This window comes from Chaetomium globosum, genomic scaffold, assembly GCF_000143365.1.
Source record: "Chaetomium globosum CBS 148.51 scaffold_7 genomic scaffold, whole genome shotgun sequence".
Taxonomy (NCBI): Eukaryota; Fungi; Ascomycota; class Sordariomycetes; order Sordariales; family Chaetomiaceae; genus Chaetomium; species Chaetomium globosum.
In genome coordinates, this window is record NT_165982.1 from 552,983 (window position 1) to 577,124 (window position 24,142).

General features: G+C 54.4%; 6 protein-coding genes and 2 non-coding genes across 8 annotated transcripts; 3 read left to right on the top strand and 5 right to left on the bottom strand.

Moving 5' to 3' along the window:
* Positions 1 to 672: 672 nt before the first annotated feature.
* Positions 673 to 1,922, top strand: CHGG_09752 (uncharacterized protein; the record flags this gene model as incomplete). The annotated part of the gene is made up of 3 exons (XM_001227678.1): positions 673 to 678; positions 832 to 954; positions 1,047 to 1,922. 3 exons carry the CDS (start codon positions 673 to 675, stop codon positions 1,920 to 1,922), a joined length of 1,005 nt encoding a protein of 334 aa, XP_001227679.1.
* Positions 1,923 to 6,634: 4,712 nt separating this feature from the next.
* Positions 6,635 to 7,373, bottom strand: CHGG_09753 (uncharacterized protein; the record flags this gene model as incomplete). Its single annotated transcript, XM_001227679.1, has 2 exons — positions 6,635 to 7,036; positions 7,266 to 7,373. The coding sequence occupies 2 exons, from the start codon at positions 7,371 to 7,373 to the stop codon at positions 6,635 to 6,637; spliced, it is 510 nt and encodes a 169-aa protein (XP_001227680.1).
* A 3,082-nt stretch (positions 7,374 to 10,455) lies between these two features.
* On the bottom strand, positions 10,456 to 10,815 carry CHGG_09754 (uncharacterized protein; the record flags this gene model as incomplete). The annotated part of the gene is made up of 1 exon (XM_001227680.1): positions 10,456 to 10,815. The coding sequence occupies one exon, from the start codon at positions 10,813 to 10,815 to the stop codon at positions 10,456 to 10,458; it is 360 nt and encodes a 119-aa protein (XP_001227681.1).
* A 1,596-nt stretch (positions 10,816 to 12,411) lies between these two features.
* CHGG_09755 (uncharacterized protein) lies at positions 12,412 to 16,453 on the bottom strand (the record flags this gene model as incomplete). Its single annotated transcript, XM_001227681.1, has 5 exons — positions 12,412 to 13,275; positions 13,474 to 13,726; positions 13,860 to 13,964; positions 14,049 to 14,133; positions 14,491 to 16,453. The coding sequence occupies 5 exons, from the start codon at positions 16,451 to 16,453 to the stop codon at positions 12,412 to 12,414; spliced, it is 3,270 nt and encodes a 1,089-aa protein (XP_001227682.1).
* On the top strand, positions 14,008 to 14,081 carry CHGG_11229. The gene has a single exon. It is a non-coding gene; the product is annotated as a tRNA-Val (tRNA).
* A 573-nt stretch (positions 16,454 to 17,026) lies between the features above and the next one.
* CHGG_09756 (uncharacterized protein) lies at positions 17,027 to 20,898 on the bottom strand (the record flags this gene model as incomplete). The annotated part of the gene is made up of 3 exons (XM_001227682.1): positions 17,027 to 18,825; positions 18,965 to 19,772; positions 19,876 to 20,898. The coding sequence occupies 3 exons, from the start codon at positions 20,896 to 20,898 to the stop codon at positions 17,027 to 17,029; spliced, it is 3,630 nt and encodes a 1,209-aa protein (XP_001227683.1).
* Positions 20,899 to 22,801: 1,903 nt separating this feature from the next.
* CHGG_11230 lies at positions 22,802 to 22,883 on the top strand. Its single transcript has one exon. It is a non-coding gene; the product is annotated as a tRNA-Ser (tRNA).
* A 194-nt stretch (positions 22,884 to 23,077) lies between these two features.
* On the bottom strand, positions 23,078 to 23,833 carry CHGG_09757 (uncharacterized protein; the record flags this gene model as incomplete). The annotated part of the gene is made up of 4 exons (XM_001227683.1): positions 23,078 to 23,195; positions 23,251 to 23,335; positions 23,428 to 23,697; positions 23,758 to 23,833. The coding sequence occupies 4 exons, from the start codon at positions 23,831 to 23,833 to the stop codon at positions 23,078 to 23,080; spliced, it is 549 nt and encodes a 182-aa protein (XP_001227684.1).
* Positions 23,834 to 24,142: the final 309 nt, after the last annotated feature.

Consider the following 24,142-nt stretch of genomic DNA (forward strand, 5'->3'; position numbering starts at 1 on the left):
TTGGAGTGGTTGTGGGGAGAAGGGGCTTGGGGAGTGATGGCTGAAGGGAGTGGGAGGGGTTGCAATCTTGTTTTTTTTTCTTTGACGTGTTTCGTAGTGGGTATATCCTGTGTGCTGGCCCGGGCTTGGGCTGTTGATATCTGGTTGAAATCAGGACAGGGGGATGGATCTGATGAGGCTGTTGATATCCGGGTTACGACGTCATGACTCCTTCTTTGGCTGGGTATATTGACGTGGGTAGAGCGGAGAGTAGATAGCGATTATGTTTGTTATTTGGAAGCCGAGACATCTCCTGTTGTCTTTGTAAATAGTTAATAGTTCTGGGGTGAAGAATAAAGCTGGAGCTGTGTGTCCAAAGACCTGAATGCAAATTTCAAGCAAAGTCACAAAATCAAAGTCATCATGGTCTCAACTTGAGTATTAATTCCCAATCGTTTGTGTGAGTGTTATTCTGAGGGGGTGCCTAAGCCATACAGTTATTTGGGTGCTGCGAGTTAGGGTAGCTCCGTGGTCGTTGTTGATTGATGTCTGAGGATAACAAGAAAAACTAGGACCAAGCGAGATATGAACCCGTGGCGTTTGTAACAAGAGCCGCATTGCCCATGTAAGTACCTGCGATGCGATGCTCAAAGAGAGTCTAGTTTACCCGAGGACCCGAGTCTTTGAGATCAGATGCCGGTAAGTGAAAATGAAAATAATCAAAGAGGCACAGGTCATACACTCAACAGTCATGACCTCGGTGTGCCAAGTTTAACTGAAGTGACATGTAGAATACTCGGTCACCCTTCTTCCTGTTGTATCCAGCCAGAGGCCACTTGCCTTGGTGTGCAGCTGCGCACACTAGGGTCCCTGAAAACATCAGACTGCCCCCTCACCCCCATCTTCAACATGGGACCAAATCTCCGCGACGGGGATGAGGGCCAGCACATAATGCACCAGCACTTTCTCCCCCTGGTGCCAACAAAGACCGAAATCTCTCCACAAACTTTGCTTCCCACCAGCTCCAACTTGCTAGCCCTCGCACAACATACTTAACTTGCTCCAAGGCATGCTCCAGACCCATCACGACAATGGGCTCGCTCCTATCCCGGCCTAAGAAGCCTCAGTTCAAGGCCTCGAGACCCAGAATGCGCGACTCGGAGGCCCTGCGACGTCGCATCTCCCTCAACAAGGAAACCCTCGATCGGGTGTTGCAGCAACTTGGCCACCCGGCGGCCCAGCAGCCAGCCCACCCGCCGACTCACCTCGACCAGCGAGGCAACATCGATCAGCAAGTCTCCCACGACCAGCAAGTATACCTCGATCAACAAGTCTACCAGACGCGGGCCCTGTCCCCGAAGGCGACAACCCCATACTACACACGCAAAGAGCAAGGGCACGAACACGAACAAGAAGCAACGACGGCCGGAAAAGGGATAGGCCTCGGCATCGCAGCCCCAGCTCCATTCTTAGTCCCGATCCGACAAGCCCAAGTCCCCGACCTCAACAAGCCGCTCCCCCCTCTACCCACCACCCCGACAACCCCTACCTCAACCACCCCCCCGACCCCCCCAACCCCTTCCCCCACCTACACCACCACCACCACCACCAGAACAGCAGTAACCCCAGCCGCAACCCACACCCCAACAACCCTAGCCTCATCATCAACCCTCTTTACCACCCTCCAAGCCCATCTAGACCGCACCCACATCGAGCACCACCGCCAGCAGACACTACGCATCCTCGAGTCCCGGGACCGGCACTCGTACAGGGACAGAGACAGAGATAGGGACAGGGACAGAGACACCGGGGCGCCGACGCCGCTCCGGCTGCTCCGGCCGTATGGGCGCAGACGCTTGCCGAGCATTATCTTGCGGCGGCGGGTGGGGAGGGCGGGGGTGGTGAGGGGAGGGGGACGGGGAGGTGGAGGGGGGAAGGTATAACGCATGGGGTTGGGAATGGGAATGAATGGGCTGGCCCGGCTGGGGGAGCGCCGTTTTAAGACGGGGGCTTTCCATCTTCCATCTTCCATCTTCCATCTTTCATGGGAGGGGGAGGGGGGGGGGGTGTTTCCTGAGGTAGGTTGGGTTGGGTTGGATGCGGACCCGTCGCTCACTGGATTTGGTGGAGGGTGTCTGTGTCGTACCTGCCCACGTCAGGTTGGCTGGTTGGGTCGTGGCCGGTGGAAGGAGGGGGTTAAGTTGTTGTTGGGGTGGCCGGCCAGCTGGCGTTCAGGGAAGGAGAGATAAGGACGTTGGCGGAGGAAGGCGGCCCGGTGCGCGGAAACAGTCGGAAGATGGTAGGCACTTGCTTCTATGGGCTGGGAAGAATGGGAAAATGGATGGGGATGGGGACGGGATGGTCGGTGAGGTACCTTAGCTTGGCACCTTCCGTACGATATCAGCGACCCTTCATCACCACGTTACCGGGAAACTGGTGCGGTCTTTCTTGTGAAACATGCACCACACCGTTGCCTTGCTGCTTTCAACAGTTTGGATAGTTAGCCCAAAGACGTTTATCTCAGCATCTTAGACCCAGTTTGTGTGTGGCGTAGGCCGCTGCGCGCGGGCCATTTTTAGCTGAGCTTCGCAAAATTGACCCACACTGGCAAATTGAACCAATGGCTTATTTTGATTGATTTTAATTGAACTGGCCACCAAACTAGTCTGAGTTCACGATTTGATTCGAATCGCGAATGGGTGTACAGAAGCCAACCACAATTGCGCCAGCGACTACAACATCCAAACCACGGTATTTTGCGGGGGAGAAGCGGCCGCAACGTGTGTAGATAGGTGTAGTCCAGCCGAAATTCCCTCCATTCGCCGACACAATGTAGCTCATCAATGGCAAAAAGGCCGATCTTGTCGTGGAATGCCGGGCTTCGCAAGATCGCCTTGAACTTTGGATTCAGCGCCTGCTCCGGGCTAAGCAGTGTATGAGAGTACTGTCCAGCCTGTATCTCCTGCCATACTTTTGTGTTCTATATTGAGTAACCAGTTAGTCAGGGGCTCAGGGGCTCAGTAAGAGGGGGAGGGGCAAGCTGACTCTGAGGTGTGTGTCCGCATCAATCCAGACTGGGCTTGAATTCGGGACATTGCTGGCAATGTCGTCACGTTGGTTCTCTCCCCGCTTCGTCAGCGGGACGATTTGAATCGTGATCTTGTTGGTAAGTGCCGAAAAGGCGTATAGCACTGCACTCTTGCCGAAGCCACTAGCCAGTCGCCGCGACAAGGACTGTGTCGCCCTGGTCGTAAACCAGTCGCTTGACGGCCTCAATCTGACCCAGGCGAGGCACGCTGGCGCCAGTGATCGTGCAGATAGTCGCGCTGACGCGGTCAAAGTGGTCATCAGCATCCATCACGGCTCTTTTCCATCAGAGGGTTTGAGACAATGTCGACTTCGAATGGCAGCGTTGAGATGGATATCGGAGGTTGCAGTGCATGGGTTGTAACTACTGGAAAATCTTCAGATTTTTCGCATCAAAGTTGGGAGTTCGGGATGGGGGTCATCAGATGGAAAAGACTGTACTCCCCTCCCATCTTTTTGCTTTGGCTATACCATTTACTAAAAACGACGTGCAATTACATTAAAAAAGGCACCACCATAAGGCTGTGCCATCTACCAGACTCCGTACAAAGTTTGATATCAACTGGAGTAGTGGTGGTTGAAATAATTACGAGTGTTCAAGATGGTCTGTTCAATTTTGTATGGCGGCTGTACTCCCCTCCCCTCCCCAGATCAAATCGCGACCTCAAGACGTTTTTCAAAGGCATTTCGATCAAAAAGTGGGTATAGTGGGTCCAGTGGGTTCTGTGCCACAAAAGACACTGCCACAGCCAAATTGCAGTCACGTCCAAGGTCACACAATCGCCCCACCTCTGGCGCAAGCGCCAGAGCCCCCGGAATACCGGAGAAAATCGTCTGAGAAACTGAGATAAAAAGACGTATGCTAATTAATTGTTAATTGGTGGGGAGCTCTGCTTCTTGAGCTGAGATCTTAACGCTGCTGACTCTGTGTCTATTCCCAATTCTTGATTGGGCTCTTGGGTCGGAGGAGAGTCTAGGTGTGGCGGATGGGGGTTCTGTCCAGGTTCAGACAGTTAGTTCTTATGCTCTGATTGGCTGAAATTGCTGGACCCATCTTTCCCAACGGGGCGATTGGCTGACGGCACTTGGTGAGCGGCCCGAGTCAGACCGCATGCAAAAGCGCCGGTCCGGCGGCACGTGATACAACACTTGACATCGCACGTGATATTGCAAAGCCTGCAATGACGTCGGCTTCATGCCCCGCCAAACAAGCTCCCCACCATCAAAACAAAACAACCAATTCGCATCACCATTGGCAATCGCACCAGCCATCCCAGAATCATCGCGAGAACCCAATTCTTAAGATACGACAAATCTACATGATGAAACGATAGCTCGTAAACGACTCTCTCTCATTCAGCTATCACATACGACCATATCCACGAGAAAGCACGGGATCCCGTCCGCTCTCCCCTAGTTAACCTCGTGAGAGCCGAATCAGTAGTTGGGTCGGTGACGACCAGCGAATCCTCGGTGTTGTATGTTTTTCTTTTTTACATTCTCTTGAGTACCAGACAAAGGCCCCACCTTCATAAACGACACCTCGCGCTTATGTGACGAACCTACTTCAGGACCCTGCCCTGTTAGGGTTCAGCTTCGGTTGAAGGTAATCTCTCAAGGGTGCTTAGGTTCGGTGCAGCCAAAGGGTGCACAACAAAGGCTTATCTCAACAGTAGGCTCTCGAGCTTGTAGCGAACTGTAGTTGTGATTGCTAACTGGAGAACTCCCAGAGCTCTCCAGAACGAGTGGCTATATACTATCTAGGATTCGAAGTATCTCCGTACTTTTCCTTATGGGACGCCAGGCGCTATGTTGCTAAGTGCTATGTTCTGTCCTAGCACCATAGCACCTTAGCACCTTGCAGCTTGACTGATGTCCCTGTTCCTTGTATGTTTCCTTCTCAACCGGACAAACCTGTATCGTCGCTCTGAACTCGAAGTTTTCGGGCGCACTTGCCCTCGGACATCAGGTCATCTTTCCAACAATGAGGATGTGCCTGGTTCTTGCCCCAAGGGAACGCTACTCGGAGATGATAATCAGAAGATGCGCGCCGATCTCTCTCTCTTATCTCGCTTCGAAGAATGCGTGTAAGTGATATGTCTCCATCGTCTACCCTCTCACCCAAAAGGCATCTTCTGTTCCAGCTCGTCCCTCATCGCCTATTCACGTTCTCCATGGCCGCGAAGATTCCTGTTGGAAGACCAACAGCCACTGATCCAAGGTGTCACACACACAGGAAGATGAGATTCACACGGCTGAGCCTAGGATGCTATGAGACTCTGCCAAAATCAATTGTCATTGTCCCCCTCTTCCCTCTGTAAGGGGGGTTCCAAACCCGTGATATCTCTCTCTGAGCAGCGATGGTGGTACCGCATGTAACCGCACCTGGCCTAAGCCGAGTGATCTCTCCGGCCTAAGCCGACCGATCTCTTGCCAGCACGTTCTGGGCCTTGACCCATTGACCCTCCTGTGCTCAGACCTCCTGGTCTACCTTTCCAACAGCTCCCCCAGGCGAGTGGCCTTTACGTGAAGCCGGGGAGTACGCTATCCGCAGACCTTGCTTCCGGCAGAACGACCCCTCCCGGCGACATCTTGACCGCGGGGTGGCCGCCCGGGGTACAAAGCGGCAATCCCTCGTTCAACAGAAGGAATCTTGCCGAAGCGTTACGGAAAGCAAAATACTACCCCCCACCGACCGCAACGCGTTTTCAAAGCCGTGGACGGTATCCTGTACGATTCAAGAATGGACAGGCAACCCAAATTCAAAAGCATGAATTTCCGGCCCACACAACTCTGGGTGACAATGCAGCCCTTATCCCTGTCGAATCTGACTGCAATTACGCCTTCGAGATAATGCTTCTTGTGGACTACGGGTTTCCGCCCTACCCCGTTCGAAAACCATGGTTTTTCGATTTCAACTGGGCCCAGTTTGAGCATTTTTCCCATTTGCTCATCTCCGTAGCTTATCGCTGGAACCAGGGTCACTTCCCGGACACAGCGCGTGGGACCGCATCGGTCATATCATGTGGTCGTTCGACTGGATGGGATCGACGTATGGGATGCCGCCTACTCGTCTATTATTTCCACACCCGTCGCGAACCGGTCGACAACGAGTCTGCAAAAAAGGGATGGACAGGATATACCGGGGTCCTGCAGAAGATGATTAATGAAGCTTCTAAGGCGTGGCACGGATCGTCTAGCTCGGGAAGTTGTCCACTGGATATCAATCTTCTCATTCCAAAGTTTGTCTTTGACAGGAGAAAGGAGGGAAGCTGATGTTGTACAAGGCTCGGCGTCTGACTGCAGGAGTATCACTTATCGGTCCTGGAGACTGGAACTCAGGAGAAGCACCGATGGCAAGAGACTGTGGCCAACTGGTTTTCCTTCGATACCGTGGCAAAGAGGGAAAAGCAATTGTGATAATACATGGTATAAGGTGCTAAATACATTAATCATATACCGGCCTATTTACTACTCGACGTCGTCTACTCAAGGCACAAAACGCGCCTATCCCTTTCAAATCCCACCCAGAACCACTCAACAACCACCGCCTTCAACAACCACCGCCTCAACGCATATGCCTCGCCAAATCCACAAACCCCATCGTCCTCCTCCTCTTCACCCGCGCAGGCTCCGTCATCAGCCCGCCCGCCGTCGCGTTCGTCCCGTTATTACCCCCTCCCGCCACAGCACCGGCATCGTCACCGGCACCCCCACCACTACCACCACCCTTACCACCACCCCCAGCGATAATAACAAAGATATTAGTCCCACCACCACCACCACCACCCCCTTTCCCTTTCCCCTTCCCCTTCCCGTCCCCGCGTCCCCTGCCCTCTCCCCGACCACCCTCATCGTCGTCGTCATCATCGTCATCGTCATTACCACCACCTCCGCCGCGGTGGGGAGATGGAGCGGCGAGGGCGGTGCTGGGAATGGTTGCTGCTGCGGCGAGGAGGGCGAGGGGGGCCTGTGGTGGGGGAAAGAGGGGGGGTTAGTTTGGGGGTTGTTGGTTTGTTTGTTTGGGTTTTGGGGGGTTGGGAATTGGGGTTCTTTTGAGAGCGTGGGATTCTTGGGCGGTTGTTTATGGGTTGGGTTGTGGGATTTGGGGGGTGTGATCGCGATTGGGAATGGGGAAGGGGGGAGCGGGGGGGGATTGTTATGTGTTATGGCTGGGACGGGGGACGGTGATGACTTACAGCGTAACGCAGGTTTAGGGCGTTGGTCCCCGGCGCGGTAAAGCCGCTCGCGGTGGTGACGGCGGAGAAACCGGTGCTGAGGAGGGTGAGGGCGGATGTCGCGCGCATTTTGGTAGGATTAGGGCGCGTGTTTGCTGAAAAGGGGAGGAGAGTTGGGTATCGACTATCGGTGGGTTGTTCGAGCAAGGGGTTGGCGGAAAATGGGCGAAGGGCGGCGCAGCCGTCTGTGGTTGTTGCGATCCACTGATCAAAGATTAGGGGGAAGGGACTATAAATGACACTACCAGAGTATCTTGGGGAATAGGAGAGAAAAGAGTGAATGTTAACTTCCGTGATAGAGAGAGGCCAGAATAAATATGAATAACAAGCTCGCCAGGCACAAGCTCGACGCCGCCTTCAGTTGTTTGATCGGTGTATATGAACTCACATCCTACGAGAACAACACGGAGGTCATGTCAAACCCCCGATCATCCAGATCAGGCAGGCTCGTATCATCCGCAAGTATAACAATGAGGTGGAGCAGAGTGCAAATCGTGGCAATATCTTAGAAGATGGGATGGTGTCTCAACAAGTGTGCCGCGCCGCACCCCTGACCAACGCAAGTTCAGATCACCGAGCGGCGCAACGCCAGATTGATATTTTGGGGACGGTCTAGACTCTGAAAGCAGGCTGCCACAAACGGCCGCGGGGGAAAGTGCTGCTGTGCCAATCGTCTGCAGATGCCAGTCGGCGGGTTTGTTGGGTCACTGGGTCACTGGCCGGGCCGCACTGAGGGTCAATCGAGGATCCGTATGATAGTCTGTTCTTGGCTTTTGTGGTCGAAGATATACAAATTAAGGCTATCAGATAACTCAGTGCCTCGCCTTCAGCCCCATATCAGGGGGGTTACGGAAACTTCGCTTTCCGCCTTGGGTTATACAGGAGAGGCGGGTGAAGGGTAACGTAGCTGAGGGATAGCAGATCGATCGATGGCAGAAACAACCAGCAACATATCTGGGTGCATGCGTGGCACCAGGTTTCAGGCAACGGGCGCAGCACGCAAACCATGATGATTCGGTTCATTTTCTACCGACTTCGTTGTGAAAACCCATGTGCCGCTATCCATACCGATTTCTAGTTGCCCTTGATGTTGCCATTACCCTTCCCCTTTATCTGGTCTCCCAGCCATACCGCTACAACATTGGGCCGTGTGGTCTTTTGCGCAATAAGTAGGACGAGGCCCGGCCGTGAGCCTGTCCTGCCGAGAGGGTCCGGGGGAAGAGGACGACGAGGAGGAGGAAGGGGAGAATGAGGACGAGGGCGAGGACGAAGGGAGGCCATAAGGCATAGTCTTTCTGGCAAGACTTTTAACGATAGCCACAATCTCCAACTCGTCGTTCTTAACAATAGAGGGCCTTGCTTCTGCCGGTGAATGGGTGGTCATGCAGCGTGGCTTCATCCGATTTCGGTACGTAGAAACGCGACTGTCGGCTCATGTTTGCCATGCCGCCGCACATGCCGTAAGGCAGAAAGCCCGTGATCTCACCCTTGTTCCAGCCTTCTTCTCGGAATTGTGCCATGTAGCCGGTTAGTCGTTCGACGGCCTCTTCCTATGCCATTTGCCGTCTCATTGGAGGTATCTTTGTTTTTTACCGCGGACTTCCTCCTAGGGGAAATATCAGTTACAATGGTGAGTATGTCGTTTCTCAGGTTCTGGAAACGGGGGGACCAGGGGTGTTGGCGAATGCTAACACGAAACGATGATGAACATGACGCAGTTTAAAAAACATCCCCAGGCTTTAGGACGTTTCTGTCAAAGCAGTAACCACCCTCGTGTTCCGTTTTGTAAAAGAGCTTGAATCGGAGTGTGGGCCACGATACTCCTTTTTGACAATGCTTGTCCAACAATAGAGGCCAGTCAGTAACTGTGACCGAGTGGAGAAAACGCGTTAATGAATACTATAAAGGCGTAGCTGCAATAAATACATGAATCCAAGTCTATTATCCCAGCGCCATCCCATGCTGCATCCGCCCCTGACTCCGAGGCCAAAAGAATGTGTGGGCCAAAAGAATGTGTGAGAAAACTACAGCAGAGAATACAGGACCAAAAGCAAATGTCTATAAGCGAGAGTACAATAAGAGGGCGTCCGCATCATAAAGCATAAATCCATGAATGTGAGCATGATAGGCCAGTAGTTCGTTGAGGATGGCCATAGAATGAGTGATCGTGTGTTGAAAGAAGGGCGATCAAAATGTAAAAGATTGACTGAAAGCCGACCCGAAATGAGTGAAGGAGGGTATTTGAGAGAGTGGCTATCCAGGAAGCGGATGGGCAAAGGAGTGAGAGTGGCTGGTGGCCGATGGTGACCGAAAGCGCGGTTGGTGAAACGATTGAAACCCAGCCAAAGTGATAGTTGAAAGAGTGACTGAAGATGCTGCCGAAAGAGTGGTTGTAGGCAAAGTTGAGGAAGTGCATGAATGGGTATGGCGAACAGGTCGAAAGCGGGTAATTGAAGAATGACCGGAAAATGAATGACCGAAAAGAAGTACCCAAAAGAGTGAGGGAGTGTTTGGGCAAAAGAGCGACGAGAAGAGTAAATAATTATTAAAAGAATGTCGAAGAAACGGAGGCAGCGAGTGAGCCATCCGAGAAAGTTATTAACCGAAAAAGGACGTGGAAGTCATTGTATTAAGAAAGAATGAGTAAGTCCGTAAACGAGTGAGAATTTGTCGAAAGGAATGGACGGCTGCTCAGAAGCAAAAGCAGAAAAAGAACCGAGCAGCCCAAGAAGAAGAAGCGACCGTATTATGCCCATTAAGAACGCCGAGCAATGCGAATGTAAAACGAAGGTAGTAGTAAAAACGAGTGACGAAGAGCGAGTGTCGTGCCGAAAGTGAATGTTGCCATGTGTTGAAGGAGCGTCATGTAAAGAATTAAAACGAGTGTCGGATGCCGAAACGAGTGTTGCCATGTGTCAAGGGAGTGTTGTGTGAAGAATTAAAACGAATGTGGTTGTCAAGCTTGCCTCTCTCTCCTGCCGATGCCAAAAGCGGATAGTAAAACCTAGCCATGTTTACTTGCCCTCGTTTCCGAACCAGCCGAGGCTCCGAGCCATGATGCCAGTCTGCTGCATCTGGCCGAGAACCGGGACGGCCACGCCTGGGCAGCCGACGCCCTGGGTGGTCAGGTTGAAGTTCTGCATGACCTGGATCATGGCGGTGGCGCGGAGCTTGGTGGTCTCGACGATGTGTCCGAGTCGTCGTTAAACTTCTCGAGCGTGATGGGTACGGCGACCTGCTCCTTGCTGAAGATGAAGCCATCGGCCAGGGCCTTAGCGAGCTTCGAGAGGAACTCGGGGCTGTCGGGTGCGGGAGGGCAATAGCAGGGAATCAGCTTGTTGTTGGCACCGCTGCAACTGCCAACCTGGACTTGGTCCTTGCCCTGGCCGGCTGTCACTCCGAAAGACTTGGGAATGACATTTTGGTTGACGGCGGATTGGCGAGGGGTGACAGGCGTGACGGAGGCTGAGGCGCTGGCGGTGAGGAGGGCGAAGAGGGAGACGGGGTGCATTATAAAGGAGTGACTAATAATGGTATGTACGTGGTGTGTGTGTATGTGGGTATATATATATACAAAAAGTGAGTGGAAGGGTCCTGCCCAGGATTGGGAAGCGAAAGGAGTGACGGAAACCGAAGGCTGGATGACCGGGATGAGAACGAGTGATGGATGAGGCGTGAAAGCAGAAGTCAAGGCTCGGCCGAGTAGTTCTAATATACGTGGGACGTGGTGTTCCAATTGTCAAGTTCCTTGTGGCATGGGCCTCCCTCTCGGCTGCGAACACACGAGGAAAGGTCTGCAGACACAGATGGTATGGTGCACATGGCGAGAAACGAAACATCAAAACCGTAACCCCGTGAGATCTGAGTGCCTGGCCTTGTGGTCGGGACACCAGATGAGTGGGCTGCTAACCTGGAGAACGTTTCAAGGAAGCGTGGGTGGCATTATTTTAGCCGCCGCAACTGTGCCAGCGGGAACCCTAGGAAAGGTCTGAAAAGGGGTCTCGAAAAGGGCCGGGTGCAGCGGACCGGGTGTCATTGCCGGGCATCGATCTGTGCTGCGACACTGCGCGGCCCCCTGCAGCGGCCGCGGCGCACACACGACGAAGAAATCGCTTCTGTGCGGGTCGTGGTGATCAGCGGCCGTAAAAAGGGGCCTCGCACGGATCCCCTCGATTGGCTCTCCGGCAATTAAACTGCGGCGGCCGGGGTGGGGCACCTTGGCCGGACCGGCTCCGAGACATGGCCCACTTCGGGCCCGTGTCATTGCCGGTCGTCCATCCGGTTCGGGTACGAGTGATGACAAAGGCAAGGAAGGGCATGGCAGCATTCAAATGGGACCGTCGGCTCTCTCCTTGTGCCCACATGGGCCGAAAGATGTCGTGGTGTGTTGGTGTGTACTAAAGTGTCCGAGACAGTCATGCAACAGTCTGCAGTGTCAATCAAGCAGGATCTCATTCGTTTCTAAACTGCACCCCGAAGCTTGGAAAGCTTGGAAATGACGGGTTTGCTTACCTGATATCTTAACAGTGGTGCAAACTGCGGAGAGGTTATGCCTGGAGGAACTCCAGGTTCCTTAGGTCGGAAATGCCATGGCTTGCTCTAAGCGCACAGACCAATTTTCTTTCCTTTTTCGAACTATTGTCCACTTTTTTTCCACTTTAAATCCACTTTAAATCCACTTTAAATCCACTTTAAATCCACTTTAAATCCACTTTAAAAACGGTGTCATTGTTAACCTGTACTGTCGACTTCTCACTGTAGAATTTTGGCTTTTTCTTCCTTTCGATTTCTCTCGATGGCATCTCGACGTCTGGCGTCATCTGCATTCTGCTTCGTCGAATCAGCATCTCTCAGTTGGTCTTGGCGGTGGAGGTGCACGGACCGTTGTTGCTTTGTTCTGGCCAATAACATTGCCGGAAAAAAAGCCGCTTCCCCGCACCTTGGCATCAGGGCCCCTGGGACTCGCTGCTTCACTCGTGCCTTTGCGTGCCTCCGTCGCGCAATCCTCGACAATCACGAACCAAGAAATCAAATTTCTGTCAAAAAGTGGCGAAAGATGAGGTTTTCAGGGTCAACATTTATTATGGGTTGACTATACTATATACTACTAGAGCGACGCATCCGCTTGTTCGTCAGCGGCTTCACCGGCCTGCGCTGATTCGGCCATGGCATCCCATTCCTGGAACCACGGTTCGTGCCTGTGGTCCTGCTCGAACCGCCGTCTGGTTTCCTCGCCCTGCCGTTCCAGCTTGAGGATGACCTCCTTCATGTCTTTATCAAGCACGTTCTTGGGTTCGATAAAGTCACCGCGCGCCGGTTTCCAAAACAGATGCAGCCCGTCCCAACTCTGCGCCCTCGACAGCTGCACGTACAGGCTCATGAAGCTGGGCCGAGTCGCCGTGCCGCCAAAGTGGACGCCTTTGAGGTTGACGAGGACGTCCGAGAATTGTTTTCCCTGGCTCTTCTGATCCGTCATGGCGAAGGCCGGCGTACAAAGAGGTCCTGTTCTATGGGTAACCCGCCGAAAACCCGGCTTGCCCCTCCATCTGGTTTCCTTGCCCCGCATTTGGCTCGAGATAGCGACCGTCTTGCTCTTGATCAGGATGGTGCCATTGGGGAGCCCGGGGATGGCGAGGCCCGCGCTATCGTCTGACTGAAGAAGGACGGCCACCGGCGGTTCAAGATGAAGAGTCACATCGCTGGCGAGCGCGATGGTGCCGGCGGCGAGGTCGGGAAAGATGTCGACGGCTTTGAAAGGCGCCCCGTTGACTACCTTTAGCCCGACAAACTGGTTCCGAGTCACCGCCACCGGCATCCCTTGAGCGTAGAAGAACAGGCCCGGGGTTGGCAACTGGGAGTCGTCTCCGTAGCGAAGCACGCGGCACAGCTCTTCCACACTTAGTCGCTTCCCCGAATCGGTGTCATGCTTGGCCACAAAGATGGAGATGTGTTTGCCGTGGGCACGAGCCCACTAGACAACGGCGGCCATGTTCAGGTCCCACCGGTCTTGGTTCAGGGGCGTGATGGCTCTCAGACCGTCTACGAAGGACGCCTTGCACGACGGTGTATAAAGGCGTTGACTGAGCCGCTAAAAGTCCAGCTCGGTCTGCTCGCCGTTGCGCAGGCGCCCGAGGAAACCCCGAAGCCTTGGGCAACCAGCCGCGCGGACCTGCTCCTGGAGGATGACAACGGTTGTGAACTGGAGGAACAGCCTGTGCGCTGCGAGATGCTTCGCCAAGCTTTCCGGTCTCTGTCCGCCACGGTCCCTGGGCGCCGGCAAGAGGAGGCTGGTCTGCAGGACGGGGTCGAACTGGAAGAAGTCCCCGAAGAACAGGACCATTGGGATCCCGCCAAACGGGCGATAACCCTCTCCCGAGCCAATCAGAAGCAAGAGGTCTACAGCGGGAAAAAAGAGGGCGCGACTGTACGATTCGACGCTAGTCTGACTGAAGAAACCACGTTTCCTTACTTTCCCAGCATTCGTCAATAACCATCATGAAATGAAAAAAAAAAAAAAAAAGACAATTACATCGTTGACTCCGCTATGGGGCCTACCTGCAGCCGGCAAGTTCCTCCAGGCTTCCTTTGGCGTGCCCGCGCGCAGCGGGCACGGTCACTCCTGTGGGATTGGGATTCCCATGAAACGGCGGAACGAGCAAGCTGCGATAAAATAACACCTGCAAACCTCCTGCCCATCAAGCAAGGTCCGATGGTGTAGTTGGTTATCACGTCAGTCTAACACACTGAAGGTCTCCAGTTCGAGCCTGGATCGGATCAGCTTCACTTTTGCCGGTTTCTCGGCTTTCTCGGCTCCTCTTTTGCCATTTGCCTGGAGGAACTCCAGGTTCCTTAGGTCAAAAATGCCATGGCCTGCTCTAAGTACGGACCAGTTTTTTCTCCATAAAAAAAACCCCAAAAAAAACCCTACAAAACGATGTCATTTCTAACCTGTACTGTCGACTTCTCACTGTAGAATTTTGGCTTTTTTCTCCTTTTCGACTTCTCTCGATAGCATCTCGAAGTCTGGCGTCATCTGCATTTTGCTTCCTCGAATCAGCATCTCGCAGTTGGTCTTGGCGGTGGAGGTGCACGAACCGTTTCTGTCAAAAAGCGGCGAAAATGACGTTTTCAGGATCGACATCTATTATGGGTTGACTATACCACTAATACCACGAGAGCGACGCACCCGCTTGTTCGTCAGCGGCTTCAGTGGCCTGCGCTGATTCGGCCATGGCGTCCCATTCCTGGAACCACGGTTCGTGCCTGTGGTCCTGCTCGAACCGCCGTCTGGTTTTCTCGCCCTGTCGTTCCCGCTTGAGGATGGCCTCCTTCATGTCTTTATCAAGCACGTTCTTGGGTTCGATAAAGTCACCGCGCGCCGGTTTCCGAAACAGATGCAGCCCGTCCCAGCTCTGCGCCCTCGACAGCTGCACGTACAGGCTCATGAAGCTGGGCCGCGTCGCCGTGCCACTCGAGTGGACGCCTTTGAGGTTGATGAGGACGTTGGAGAACTGCTTGCCTTGGCTCTTCTGATCTGTCATAGCGAAGGCCGGGGTGCAAAGAGGCCCCGTTCGGTGGGTGACCCACCTGAAACCCGGCTTGCCCCTCCATCTGCCTTCTTTGCCCCGCATTTGGCTCGGGATGGCGACCGTCTTGCTCTTGATTAAAATGGTGCCATTGGGGAGCCCGGGGATGGCGAGGTCCGCGCTATCGTCCGACTGAAGGAGGACGGCCACCGGCGGTCCAAGATGAAGAGTCACATCGCTGGCGAGGGCGATGGTGCCGGCGGCGAGGTCGGGAAAGATGTCGACGGCCTTGAAAGGTGCGCCGTTGACCACCTTCAGCCCGACAAACTGGTTCCGAGTCACCACGACCGGCATGCTCTGCGCGTAGAAGAACAGGCCGGGGGTTGGCAGCTGTGAGTCGTCTCCGTAGCGGAGCACACGGCATAGGTCCCCCGCACTCAGTCGTTTCCCCGACTCAGTATCGTGCTTGGCCACAAAGATGGAGATGTGCTTGCCGTGGGCACGAGCCCACTGGACGACGGCCGCCATGTTCAGGTCCCACCGGTCTTGGTTCAGAGGCGTGATGGCTCTCAAGCCATCTACGAAGGAGGACTCGCACGACGGTGTATGGAGGCGGTGGCATAGCTGCTGGAAGTCCAGCTCGGTCTGATCACCGTTGCGCAGGCGCCGGAGGAAGCCCCGCAGCCTTGGACAGCCGGCTGCGCGGACCTGTTCGCGGAGGATGACGACGTTCGTGAACTGGAGGAACAGCCTATGCGCAGCTAGGTGCTTTGCCAAGCTCTCTGGTCTCTGTCCGCCGCGGTCCCTAGGCGTTGGCAAGAGGAGGCTGGTCTGCAGGACGGGGTCGAACTGGAAGAAGTCCCCGAAGAACATGACCATTGGGATCCCGCCGAACGGTCGATGCTGGTCGTCTCTGTACTGCTTCAGGCGGCTGTCCACCGCCGCGAGCGTGAGACCGCCCACCTGGCTGATCTCGTCGATAACCAGCATGATCATGTTTTTCCACCGCAGCTTCTCTTCTTCTGAGACGTTCTTTGCTGTCGCTGCCCTGCCCTCGAATGCAATGTTCGCCGCCGAGTGCAGCGTCACTCCGCCGATAAGCGCGGCCGCGTTACCGCTGGCGCCCGTCAGGAGTAGCGTGTGAAGACCGTCCTTCAGTCGGAACATGTCCTTGATGGCGTGTATGACGCGGGACTTGCCTGTGCCGCCCTCGCCGCCGACGTATTGGAAATGCTGCGGACCTCCCTCTTCCTGCAGCCGCGTGCCGCGCTCGTCGAGGAACGCCGCCGGTAGCAAGACTGCCATCGACTGGAGCTTGTTCAGAGTCCAGTGCCTTGTGAGGCCCAAGGCCACATCGACGTATGTTGCATAACGTCCGAGCTCGAGCCGCATCCGTCCGCCCGGACCGACCCCTTCTGGCGATATTTCGCCTCTGTGAACGGGCCACCGTGGGCTTCCGTGGGGCTCGCCGGCATGCGCAGAAGACGGACTCGATTGCTTGCCCTGGATCTTCGCCGTCACGCTGCTGTCCTCTTTCTTCTGGACCTTCAATACCGCGTCGATCTCCTCGCGGCTGGGCAATCCCATGCCGCGGAAAGGCGAATCTTGGAGGTCCTGTAGCATGGTATAGAAATGGCGACCACGCTGGGCAGCAGTGTTGTCGTCCTGGCTTGGGTCAACTGCCCTCGCCCCTTCATATCCTTGATTTCGCTACGTCGGACCGCGGGTAGGACATTCAGGAAGGCTTTGTAATGCTCCTGAGGATCGATGCTCTCGATGTTCGTCCCGACGCCGCCGTCGTTACCCACCTGGAGTGTCATGTGTGGTTGAAATGCGATAGTTAGCCGAGACCAAGCTCGCTATCTACAGCGACTTTAAGATCAATAAGAACCTACTCCTATTGACCTCAGCTTTGGATTTCCTACGAACACGGCCAGTGGATGCTGCTCATACTGAAGGTCCCGGTTTAGCCCGCGTACAAACTGATTCCTTTCTTGGGACGAAGGCTTCTTGCACGAGAGGTATCAACAGGAGATGGCGGCTATCCTACAGACTTCCCCATTTCCACCTGGATGATCGAAAATCTAGAACCCGAACCCAAGACGCATCGCAACAAGCTTCTACTCTCGATTGGCCATTTGATCAACTGGTTCAGGGACCATAAGATGAAGTTTTTTTTTTCAGGTTGCCTGGAATTCAGGAGCTGGAGCGCTTCAAAGACGATGTCATACTGCCCCTCTTTTCAAACAGTTTGACAATCTCTTGATGGCCTTCCAATGAGGCGGCTTGGAGAGCGTTGCCGTATCGGCCGCCCTGCGCGTTGACGTCTGCTCCCTTGTCCAACAGCAGTTTGACAATCTCTTGATGGCCTTTCGATGAGGCGACTCGGAGAGCGTTGCCATATCCGCCGCCCTGCCCGTTGACGTCTGCTCCCTTGTTCAACAGCAGTTTGACAATCTCTTGATGGCCTTCCAATGAGGCGGCTTGGAGAGCGTTGCCGTAGAAGCTGCCCTGCGCGTTGACGTCCGCTCCCTTGTCCAACAGCAATTTGACAATCTCTTGATGGCCTTTCGATGAGGCGGCTTGGAGAGCGTTGCCGTAGAAGCTGCCCTGCGCGTTGACGTCCGCTCCCTTGTCCAACAGCAATTTGACAATCTCTTGATGGCCTTTCGATGAGGCGGCTTGGAGAGCGTTGCCGTAGAAGCTGCCCTGCGCGTTGACGTCCGCTCCCTTGTCCAACAGCAATTTGACAATCTCTTGATGGCCTTTCGATGAGGCGGCTTGGAGAGCGTTGCCGTAGAAGCTGCCCTGCGCGTTGACGTCCGCTCCCTTGTCCAACAGCAATTTGACAATCTCTTGATGGCCTTTCGATGAGGCGGCTTGGAGAGCGTTGCCGTATCGGCCGCCCTGCGCGTTGACGTCTGCTCCCTTGTCCAACAGCAGTTTGACAATCTCTTGATGGCCTTTCGATGAGGCGACTCGGAGAGCGTAGCCATATCCGCCGCCCTGCCCGTTGACGTCTGCTCCCTTGTCCAACAGCAGTTTGACAATCTCTTGATGGCCTTCCAATGAGGCGGCTTGGAGAGCGTTGTCATATCCGCCGCCCTGCCCGTTGACGTCTGCTCCCTTGTCCAACAGCAGTTTGACAATCTCTTGATGGCCTTTCGATGAGGCGGCTTGGAGAGCGTTGCCATATCGGCCGCCCTGCGCGTTGACGTCTGCTCCCTTGTCCAACAGCAGTTTGACAATCTCTTGATGGCCTTCCAATGAGGCGGCTTGGAGAGCGTTGCCGTAGAAGCCGCCCTGCGCGTTGACGTCCGCTCCTTTTCTGATAAGAATTTGCGCAGGTGTCACGAGCCCAGCGAAGCAAGCATAATAGAGCCTGGAACCTAGTGGAGGACCTGGGTCATCGTCCCAAGCCCTATCAGACTGATACAAACGAGCCCACCGCTGAAACGTCAGTTCCTCTTCTAGGAACCTAACAGTTGTTTGAACCACATTTTTTGAAGCCTGAGCGAACGTGGCATAGTATGTCCAGACTTCCGCCGCAAATCTTGCCATTGGAAAATCCCGCTTAATCTCTTCGTGGTTACCGTTTATGTCCGTAAGATAAGTCAAGCACGTCCTCGCAATGGGAATGCTAGCAATCGTAATGTTGAACCGCTCGTCTCTGAGAAGGTACTCTTTGACAGAAAAGTGGGCAAGATGTAGCTCTTTGCTGGCGGCGTGAACGACTGTCACTAAGCTAGGACAGTAGTCTAAAACATCAGTATCGCAAAACAGTCGACGCTTGACGTCAAACCCTCGCGGCTCGTTTTCGATCTGCGTTGCTATTACTTCTTTAGCCTCGGCCAGCTTGAGAGGTCGCGTCGAGTGCACTAGAAACTGCAGGAGCCGCATCGCGTCGTTTTTAAGCTCCATCGGTATGCATTCAATCATGCGTCGGTACGTGTCTTCCAGGGTCCGCGGCAAAGATGCGAGAGCCTCCTCAATAGCTGCTTCATGACGACATCGAGCTAGGCTATCCAATTGACAGAACGCCCACCTGAACCTAAGCACCGTGTCAGCAAACCATCAGCATATGGATCGAAGCAGTGATATCTCACATCCCGCCGGCCCCGTCTCCAACCTTACTCTGGATCAGCTCGAGGAGATCCTGCGACAAGGGCTTGTCCCGAAATTCGCGTCGTTGCGAAAGCTGTGCTGCGACGTATGATCGGATGTCGGCGTTGACAGCCTGCTTGTTGAGTTCTAAGCTGTTTCCCTCGCCTATCAACGGGGGGATGTCGCGCAGGAACTCGGCTTCAGGCCGACCGGTACAGATCAGCTGGACGTGGCCCAGCTCTGGCCTGGACACTACGTCCTTAATCCAGAGGAGTAGGTCGGCCCTCGTTCTCGACTCGTCTAAGGCATCCAGAACGATAGAGACTTTCTTCTGGACTGCGACCATCTTGAATAAAACATCTGAGAGCGTCTTCGTTGCAAGTTGGTTGCGGCCATCCTGGTGTGCTTGGAATGAGGCGTCAAGTACACTTGCAGAACGAGCCCTACCTCGGTAGAGTTGGAAAGCAAGTGACCGCAGCATGGCATCCACGGTCTGCTTTGCCGTGTCGCTAAAGTCAAAGAAGAAGCTGAGGATACGACGGTCGTTTCCCTTTGCGAGATGATCCAGCACAGTCGCACTGAGAACCGTCTTTCCACATCCCGCGAGCCCATGCAGCCATAAATATCGACGCGACCCCGAGTGCCACTCTTGGAAGACCGGACTTTCCAAGAGCCACGCACCTGTCCCCTCATGGCGGAGCTCCCTCGCGTGGTTGGCGTTTGTAGACGGATCAGAGGGTCGAAGCCAGCGCTCGATCTTCTCGGTACGAAGGTCGGCCTGGATGGAATCAGTGGCCAGTTTCGCTGCAGCTGTGGTCTGCTGCACACTATCGAGTTTCTGTTGAAGCAATGCAGGTCAGAATGTCTTCAAAGAGGGATTATTACTGTCCCTTGATCATTCGCTTGCCAAGGCCCCCGTGGGAGAATATAGGGTCACTAACTTGATTAAGCACTTCCAGTGCCCTTTTGGTCTCATGAACCTCCGCGACCGGCACGTACGCCAGGAGCTCCTTGGCATACGCAGCGGCGGTGGCCGAGGCATAGCGTTGCCATCGATCGTTCTTGTGGGAATCCGCGTAGTCGCAGATCCCTCGGATCACAAGACAGGGAAAGTGGTTCATCAGGCCGGCTGCTTCCATCTCAAAGCAGATGCAGTCCACGCCAACGTCGGCAACAATCCGATCACGCGTGGCGGCGTCTTTGACAAGCGAGTTGCCGGATGCGATAGTCCCGTAGTGTATCTCGGGGTCGGTGGTGTCTCGAGCATCGCGTTTAACCTCGTCAGCCGTGTCACAGCCCCGACAGTCCGACCCGGGGACGTGGTCGCATGAAGGTTGGAAGAGCCGGTCGTTGTCGGTGCCCTGGTGAATATAGCCAGGACTTTGCTTGGATCTTCTATTCATTTTCGGGTTCTTCTTTAGCATCTGTTGAAGGAAGTTGGGAACCTTGGAGTCCGTCGACTCGTGATCGGCCTGGATGCTGGCAAGCGCATTAAGGAGGACGGTCGGAGGTGGTCTGAGAAAGCCTTTGCGCTCACGCCTGTCACCAGACTTGGCCTTGATTAAGTCGTACTGGCAGACGCCGCCTGTGGTCCCGTCGGGCTGGCTCACGACAACGTCGCCGAGCCGTATATCGTAATCCTCGTCCGGTCGGGCGATGCCGCCGCCTATGCCGACCAAAAGACCAACACGGATGGATGGTAGAGAGGCAAGCAGGCTCGAGGCCGTGGTCGCAGCCGAGGTAGTTCCATAAACTCCGGCGGCAAGAGAGGCGATGACGATGTTGTGCTCACCCACCCGACCCCATGTATAAACATTTGCATCGGTTTCGTGTCTAACGAAGCCAGTTGGAGGCGCATGTTCCTCGTCGAGCATCGCTTTTGCAGCGGCCCGCTCGATGGGAAGAGCAGCGATCCAAGCGACCCCATAGTGGTCGGGGCTGTCGAGCGCATTGTGGGATGTCATGGTGCGGATGAAAGCGGATGAGACCGTCAGATTGACGAGCAGAATGTTAGGATTATATGGTTGGCCTACATTGACGGAAGCTGGAATTGAGTCACCCGAGGAGAGAGAGGCGACGTGACAACGACATATTGTTTTATCACACTGGGGAGCGCAGCCTTGTACAACAGTTGCCATAGAAAAACGAGAGCAAGCTGAAAAGGATCAGGCCGGGCGGGATCAGGCCGCAAAACAGGCTCTCACCAATTACACACACCCACGTTGGGGGCCCTGATGCTGTGGGCGCTTGCATACAGCAACCTCTAGCCCGCCGGATGGCATGATTGGGAGTGATCAATGCCAAGAAACTGCTTTTTGCGGCAGCCATCTCATCTGTTGGAATAACGGGTGTCCGGCTGCCTCAGGAACTAAAAAACGTTAACTACCTTATTTACGCTAGCGCAAGATATCTGTTTCTTGTTCGGGACTAATCTCGTTCAGTACGTTAACTGAGTTGTTAGCTCTTTTTGCAGATTTCAGTCGCTTTGTACCAGTTGGCTCTGTGGGAGTTGCAAGTAGAAACCCATTCTCGTCACCAAACCATGCTCGAAATTACCAGCCAGCCCTGGAGCACCGCTGTGCTGTATTACTAACTTCTGAAATTGACCAAAGAACTGCTCTTGCTTGCTTCCCAACATTCATGAGCCATCCTAAAACTAATCGCACGACGACATTGTGATGCGGCCGTGGGCTAATTGCGCCGGCGCGTTCCTCCAGGCCCTCTTGTGCCTGGAGGAACTCCAGGTTCCTTAGGTCGAAAATGCCATGGCCTGCTCCAAGCACGGACTAGTTTCTTTTCTTTTTCGGACATGTCCCCACTGAAAAAACGGTGTCATTTTGAACCTGTACTGTCGACTTCTCACTGTAGAGTTTTGGCTTTTTCTCTTTTCGACTTCTCTCGATAGCATCTCGAAATCTGGCGTCATCTGCATTCTGCTTCCTTGAATCAGCATCTCGCAGTTAGTCTTAGCGGTGGAGGTGCACGGATCATTTGATGCTTCGACACCTGGCCAATCGGATCGCCGGAGAAAAGCCGCTAACCCGCACTTGGCATCAGGGCCCCTGTGACTCGCTGCTTCGCTCCTGCTTTTGCATGCCTCCGTCGCGCATTCCTTGACAATCACGAACACGAACAAAAAAATCGGATTTCTGTCAAAAAGTGGCGAAAGATGAGGTTTACTACTACTAGAGCGACTCACCCGCTTCTTCGTCAGCAGCTTCACTCTGCGCTGATTCGGCCATGACGTCCCATTCCTGGAACCACGACTACAGAGAACAACGTCAACATTGCCAAGATTGCCTGGCTCAGCAGGAAGGATACAAGCAAGGCCTACGGCTCGATGGTCGTCTACGTGACGAAGGGTAGCGAAGCAAATTGCTTCTTTGACGCACAAAATACACGGAACCTATCAGCTCTGAGAGATTACGCCACAGAGGTTAATCTTTACGGGATCTGATTACTGAAGCCCCTAGATGACGATATAGCTTACTGGAGACTCAAGAATGCGGCGTCATACATCGGCGATGAGGTCAAGCCGGTGCTAGAGGCCACCTTTTTTACACCGCGGTGCTCCATTTTCGCAATCCAAGGAACTCAATACGTTCTTTCCATCCCCATTTTCTGACCTAAACTACAATCATCTCCTGATACTGTTTATAATTCCATTGCAGTCAAGATGGCTTCTTCTTCCGCCTTTAAAAATTACATCGTTGACTCCGCTATGGGGCCTACCTGCAGCCGGCAAGTTCCTCCAGGCTTCCTTTGGCGTGCCCGCGCGCAGCGGGCACGGTCACTCCTGTTTGCAACTCCACCCGCACTGCCTCCACATCTCATGATCCCCACAACCAGCCCGATCCTCTCGTCAAGGGCACGATGGCTGAGTGGTCTAAAGCGTGAGACTCGAAATCTCATCTCTTCGGAGGCGTCGGTTCAAATCCGGCTCGTGTCGACTTTTGTTTCCTGAACAGACTCTTACTTTTTGCTTGTTGACTGTTGGCACGCATCTTATCGCTGATTCTTCTTTGATCAGATTAATAGGGGTGCCAAGCAGGGAAGTCGGGGTTTACACCGCAGCTTGGCAGCGCATGGCTATATCTCTGTCGTCACATCTTCCCATTCGACATACTGCCAAAGTTCAAAACCTCATAGCACCATCTTGAATGCCGGATCCCGATCGTCGCCGCACCCTTCGAACTCTGCATACTTGCCGTCCTTTTTGTCGCGGTTGATCTTTGCACACCACAAGACGTTGGCCAGGATCCTAACATTTTGTCAGCCAGGCATCGGGATATGCTGGGGCAGGGCATGGCACTTACGCGAACCAAGCATACACCAACAGCCCCAGAATAATGGTATGGCCTTTGTGGTACAGCGGCCCTTCGTGGCTCGGATAAACAAACGCTATCAGGTTCTCACAGTCAGCATCTTCCAACCCCCCACCCAACCCCCTTCAAGCCCCCAAGGGGAGAAAGAAAGAAAAAAGGAAAACTCACTCGCCACAAACCCCCCACAATTCGCCACCGCCAGCTGCAGGCCCGACGTCGTCGCGCGCTTGTAGTGGCCCGCCGAGTTGTTGGAGTTCCAGACGAGCACGCACGGCACGCTGGCGTACATGCCGATCGCCATCAGGCAGGTCATGGCGAAGCGCGCCGGCGCCGACGCCACGTTGGCGATCACCGCGTACCCCGCGATCGCGATGGGCAGCGTGGCGAGCATGAGCCCGCCGCGCAGGTTGAGCCGGTCCGAGAGGAGGGCGATGAGGACTGTGTGTGTGGTGTCAGTAGTTGAGTGGAAGGGGGCGAGGGTGTGGGGGGCTGGCCTACCGGTGATGGGAGTTGCGACGGCGTACGGGATGACGGACCAGAGCTGAGTCTCGTTTGCCGAGGAGGTGATGTGCATGTCGTTGATGATGGTTGGGAGCTGGGGGACAGGTTAACCTTGAGGTTGTGAGACCTGAAGGTGATGACTGACAAATAGGCCGAAGCTGTACAACCCCGAAAGAATGGCAAAGTACGCCGTTGACGACAGCCAGACCTGGACGTTGAAGATGCCGCGGCGGACTTCGGACCATTGGAACCTTTCCTCGCGTTCGAGGACGGGACTGCATCAAAGTCAGAAGTGGGCCGGCAGCTTACCCCCACCCCCGCTGGTCACTCACTTGAGCCTATCACCGCTCGCTGACCGGGTTATGTGCCTCGAGCCGCTGCA